The 5,452-nt window shown below is 36.7% G+C and overlaps 1 protein-coding gene across 1 annotated transcript; it reads left to right on the top strand.

Moving 5' to 3' along the window:
* The first annotated feature begins 287 nt into the window (after window positions 1-287).
* Window positions 288-1,496, top strand: LOC109191740 (receptor-like protein kinase 5). Its single transcript, XM_019342391.1, has one exon. The coding sequence runs from the start codon at window positions 288-290 to the stop codon at window positions 1,494-1,496; it is 1,209 nt and encodes a 402-aa protein (XP_019197936.1).
* Window positions 1,497-5,452: the final 3,956 nt, after the last annotated feature.

Below are 5,452 nucleotides of genomic sequence, written 5' to 3'. Positions count from 1 at the left end.
TATATATATATATATATTTATGGTCTGGTTCCGTGCGGATTTGCACTACTAGGTATACATGAATGCACCATCACGTGTTCAGAAATGCATGTGTGGTGCATTTTATGGTATATATATATATATATATATATATATATATATATATATATATATATATATATATATATATTTCTTCTCTTCTCTCCCACTTAACCAACACAACTTTCTCCTTCCAGTTCTCCCTCCATATCTCTCTACTCTGCGGTCAAACAAAAAATTATTTTGTTTTTCTCCTTTTCCTATTCTCAATGGCAATTCAGCAGATTGTGTTCTTTTCTCTTTTGTTGATGATGTTGTTATTATCTGTGTCGGGCAAGAACAACCAGTCTGAGTTCTTTGATCTTATGAAGAAGTCTCTGTCAGGAGACTTGATGGCTGGCTGGGATGGAAAACATGTTTGCAACTATTCCGGGATTGGGTGTGATGATCTTGGTTATGTTGTGAAGATCGATATTTCTGGGTGGTCATTATCAGGCCGGTTTCCAGAAGGCGTCTGTGATTATTTGCCAAAGCTGCGAGTTCTTCGCCTCGGCCAGAATCATTTCCATGGAAATCGGTTTCCTGTCGGCGTCACCAACTGCTCGGTGTTGGAAGAGCTAAACATGACGGGTACATATGTGACCGGAGCTTTGCCGGACTTGACGCCTTTGCAGGCTTTAAGGTCACTTGATTTATCCTTCAACCTCTTCACCGGTGAGTTTCCTTTGTCGGTCACTAATCTCAGTAATCTTGAAGTTCTCAATTTCAATGAGAATGGCGGGTTCAGCCCGTGGCGGCTACCGGCGAATATCACCGGGCTGAGAAAGCTCAAGAGTCTGGTGTTAACGGCATGCAAACTCTCCGGGGGAATTCCGGTGGGGATTGGGAGCATGGCCTCACTGGTGGACCTTGAATTGAGCGAAAATGGCATGGTGGGAAGGATCCCGGGGGAGCTAGGGATGTTACCCAACTTACAACTTCTTGAGCTTTATTACAATCAACTCGACGGAGAAATCCCGGAGGAGCTTGGGAATTTAAGTAACTTGGTGGACTTGGATTTGTCCGGGAACAGATTAATCGGCAAAATCCCGGACTCCATTTCCTGTCTTCCCAACCTACAAGTCCTTCAAGTTTACAACAATACTCTCTCCGGCCAATTCCCGGCCGGCCTGGCTAACTCCACCACCTTGAGAATCTTGTCCCTTTACGCCAATTCCCTGTCCGGGGAAATCCCAGAAAACTTTGGGACGTCACCTTCTCTGGTCGTTTTAGATTTGTCGGAAAATCAATTCTCTGGAAAGCTACCACCAAACCTGTGTAACGGAGGTAAGTTGACGTACATCCTTCTTCTCCAGAATATGTTCTCAGGGGAATTGCCGGAAAGTTATGGGAATTGCCGGAGTGTTGTGCGGTTTAGAGTGAACTATAATCTTTTAGAGGGTAAGATCCCAGAACACAAGTTAAATGTTTTGTTCTAATAAACTCTTTAATATTGTTACAACATTTTCATAAATATGTTGCACAATCAATATGAATTTATATGAACAAATACAACATTAATACTTGTGGAATCCTTTGGACTTATTGTTGGACATACAATCCAATTTGATGTATGAATCCAATTAAATCTAAAATCTTTAGTGGAGTGTCTTAATGATCCTTTTCTAAATGATTGTTTGACATACAATCCAATTTGATGTATGAATCCAATTAAATCCAAATTCTTTAGTGGAGTATCTTAATGATCCTTTTCTAAATGATCACTCCCACTGTTCAGCGAAATTAATGATATACGTACTCATAATTGATTTGACCAACTAATTAATGAAGATATAACTCCCATAAATTAGACCCATAAACTCAATGGTCCAAGTGAGTTATTACATAAATAGAAAATGATCTAGTACTGAAATAGATCCAAACTTAATATTATTACCTACAATAATTACCATTAACAAAATATGGTAGTCAGTAATAAACTAATAATTAAGACTTAGTGAACATGTTATGCATAATAATCAATATTATTACCATAATAAACATGTTATACGTCAAAATAAAATTGCTATAATTATTATTAAAATATCACTCAATAATGGTGGGATCCATACTTTAATGACCCGGATAGATCCTAAATAGCTTGTTCAAAATCGGTTTTAAAGTCCCAAGTGAAATATAGGATTAAAATATGCTCAAAATTAAATGGGAAACCAAAACAAGCAACTTTAGTAGGTCATAATGTCCAAAATTGATCTAAGGATCCAAAGTTGAATGATATTTAATACATAGTCTATGAATTAATAATATGTTAAATCCATCCTTAAAATATACTTTTTTAAATGCATAATTATAACAATAAAATTATAAAAATGCTTAGCATGCTTGGATTTTGCATTTTAATATATATTAACTCATATATATCCTAAACAAATTGCAATACTTCAGACAATTTAATATAACCCTAATATTAAATTAAAATTTAAATAGCAAATCTAAAACTTAATATTTGCCTAAAGTTGAATAATAATCTTTTTTCTTTTTTTGAAAGTTACTGGCTCTATTACATTGTAGTATCTGTTCATATACGTTCTCAACCTACTGAAACACAAAGAACCAGAGGCTCGAACTTATAATCTTCCAAATGGAAGTCCAACCCGGATACCATTGGACCACATAGTCCTGGTTGAATAATAATTTAATTATGAATTTAATGTAAAAATTATTAGGAACTAAAAGACATCAATTTTTCAAGGGGAGGTACCGCCATGGCGCCATCTCTTCATCTTCGTCCACAGCATAGTTGGTTGCTGACCCATCCATTCTCTGTGCCGGAACTGCATCAGCGAAGACAGTTGTCGGCTACCAAAACCGCGAAGTTGCCGGAAACTCAACGCCTATCCGTCGAACATGCTGCGTGTGTCGCAGCACCTTCATCCTCCTCATGTAGCAGCAGAATCAATGGCCAACCTTTCTGGATGATTGAGAGACGGTCTCCCATCAGCTTCATGCTACGCCGTCGTTAGAAACGGAGGAGACAGCCATCACCCTTCTTAATGCCCCCAACCTAGCCACCCCATGGTAGTTGGTTTTCTTTACTCGTACGCAACAAAAAAAAAAAAAAAAAAAAAAAAAAAAAAGGAGGAAAGCCGCAGCGCCCCATGGCGCTGCCATTCACCGGTGCTCGCACTTCACATCGCCGGCCTCCCCGCGCCGTCCATCTCTACCATCATTAGTTCCAGAAACAGAGGAGATGGTGGGAACCTAGCGCCACAGCGTGCCGTCCAAATGGAAACCATAACAGGCACTATAATCCGATGTTTCTCAATCTCCGGTGACACGTAGAACAACACAATAAATTAGCAACAAATTATATCCAAAAAAAAAATTATAATTCCAAGCAATTTTTTTTTTAACAATAAATCATTTACACGAGATTAAAATTGCTTAATGCCAAAAAAAAAAAAAAATTCAGTAGTCCAAAACTCATACAAAATCTTGATGTATATGAAAAAATTAATATTGTTTTTAGGCAAAACAATCAATCAGGCAGATTATAAAGGCTCTGATACCAAATGTGAGATCTACATATCTAAATATGATCTAACCATAGAAAATAATCTACGAGAAACTTAACTTGTAGTAGCGAAAGCGGTAGCACGGTAGATCTCCAGCCATGGTTGATATCTTGTTGTGTTGCCTCTTGAATGGTAGATCTGCAGAATAGGGTTAACCGTTTTGTCTCATACTTGACTCAAGGTACTTTCTGAGCAGCATGAGTACCATAATAATGAATAATATACTTCATTTACGTACGTTTAAATGATTAATGTGTTGTGTACGATGTATACATCTAATATAAGTAAAATTACAGTTCATTTACGTACGTTTAAATGATTAATGTGTGGTTAGGAACACTCATTCATGAAATTAAAATTATGGTATTGAATAAAATACTACCATACCATATAATTTAATTTACAAGTGATAAATTATTGAGCTATTACATTTCAGGTAAAATTAATATTATTGGCTTATTAATTACGTAGTACATTTTAAAGAAGAGAAAATTTCAATTTTGGTCCATTGATTATTGGAGTTGTGTTAATTGCAACACTTGACTTTCAAAAATATTAATTTAGTACCTTGACTATGTAATTTCTATCAATTTTGGTCACGCACGCCGGCCAAATTGCCGGCCAAATCTCACCAGAAAAATTTAATAAGTCAAATAATGAGGGTATTTTAGTCATTTTACTATCTTTTGTTTCTTCTCCAATCAGCTTCTCCCCATTTCCGGCTTCTCCGATGAGCTTTCTTGTTTTCTTTCCCTATTACTTCTCTCATATTTTACCTTTCTCCTCTGTAAAAAAAAACGCCGACAGCTAGTTGTAAACAAAACCGGAGAAGAGAGCGGAGGAGGAGAGCCATAGCTGCTAAGATATATGCTGGGCTGAGAGCTCATCAAGGGAACTACAATTTCCCTAAGCACTGCGACAACAATGGGCAAATTATGCTATGCGCACGTGCGCACCTTGCAAGGTGCGCACGTCTCTAAAACGGCGTCGTTTTCCCTGAAAACGACGCCGTTCTAATTATAAAAAAAAATTGTTCGAAAGGCCGTTAACAGCGTTAACAACGTATTCATTATGAAATTATGAATGTAGAGTTATGACATTATGAATGTACAGTTATAGAATTATGAATGTACAGTTATGGAATTATGAACTTACAATTATGAACATAGAGCTTCGAAAATTATGAATGTTCGGTATGGAATTATGAATATACAGTATAGAATTATGAATGTACAGTTATGGAATTATGAATGTACAGTTATGAAATTATGAACACAGAACTCTGACATTATGAACTTACAATTATGAACATAGAGCTTCGAAAATTATGAATTTACAGTTATTGAATTATGAATGTACAGTTATGAAATTATGAATGTACAGTTATAGAATTATGAATGTACAGTTATGAAATTAAGAACACAGAGCTGTGAATATATGCTCCTATAACGAAGCGGTCTGAAATTAAAAAAAAAAAAAAAAAAAAGATAACGGTGCCACTGACGGCACCATTACCGTGCCCATGATGCACTGGGCACGAGTCCACAGCATAACGATCCACAACAATGAGGTCCTCAAGGCTCTCTGTCATGAAGCAGGCTGGACCGTCGAGCCCGACAGCACCACTTATCGCAGGGTTCTTCTTCTTCTTCTTCTTCTTCATATATGTGAAATCAAAGAATGAATTTTTGTTCACTTTATCTCTGCTAATGGGATTTAACCTGGGTGCCATAGATCTAGATATTTACCGACATGGGTTTGCTTTGTTTGGATCATACATTGATGCCTGATTAGCTTTTTCCAAGATTTGATCCAGAAAAGATTGGATTCTTTCTTTGATATATAGGGCTATATGCTAC

Source organism: Ipomoea nil, unplaced genomic scaffold (genome assembly GCF_001879475.1).
Source record: "Ipomoea nil cultivar Tokyo-kokei standard unplaced genomic scaffold, Asagao_1.1 scaffold1720, whole genome shotgun sequence".
Classification (NCBI taxonomy): domain Eukaryota; kingdom Viridiplantae; phylum Streptophyta; class Magnoliopsida; order Solanales; family Convolvulaceae; genus Ipomoea; species Ipomoea nil.
Note: the sequence above shows the minus strand (reverse complement) of the source record. Positions and strands in the feature narration are given on the sequence as shown.

Excerpts from the sequence above, each read along its gene's own strand:
- LOC109191740 (XM_019342391.1), top strand. The coding sequence starts at position 288 with ATGGCAATTCAGCAGATTGTGTTCTTTTCTCTTTTGTTGATGATGTTG.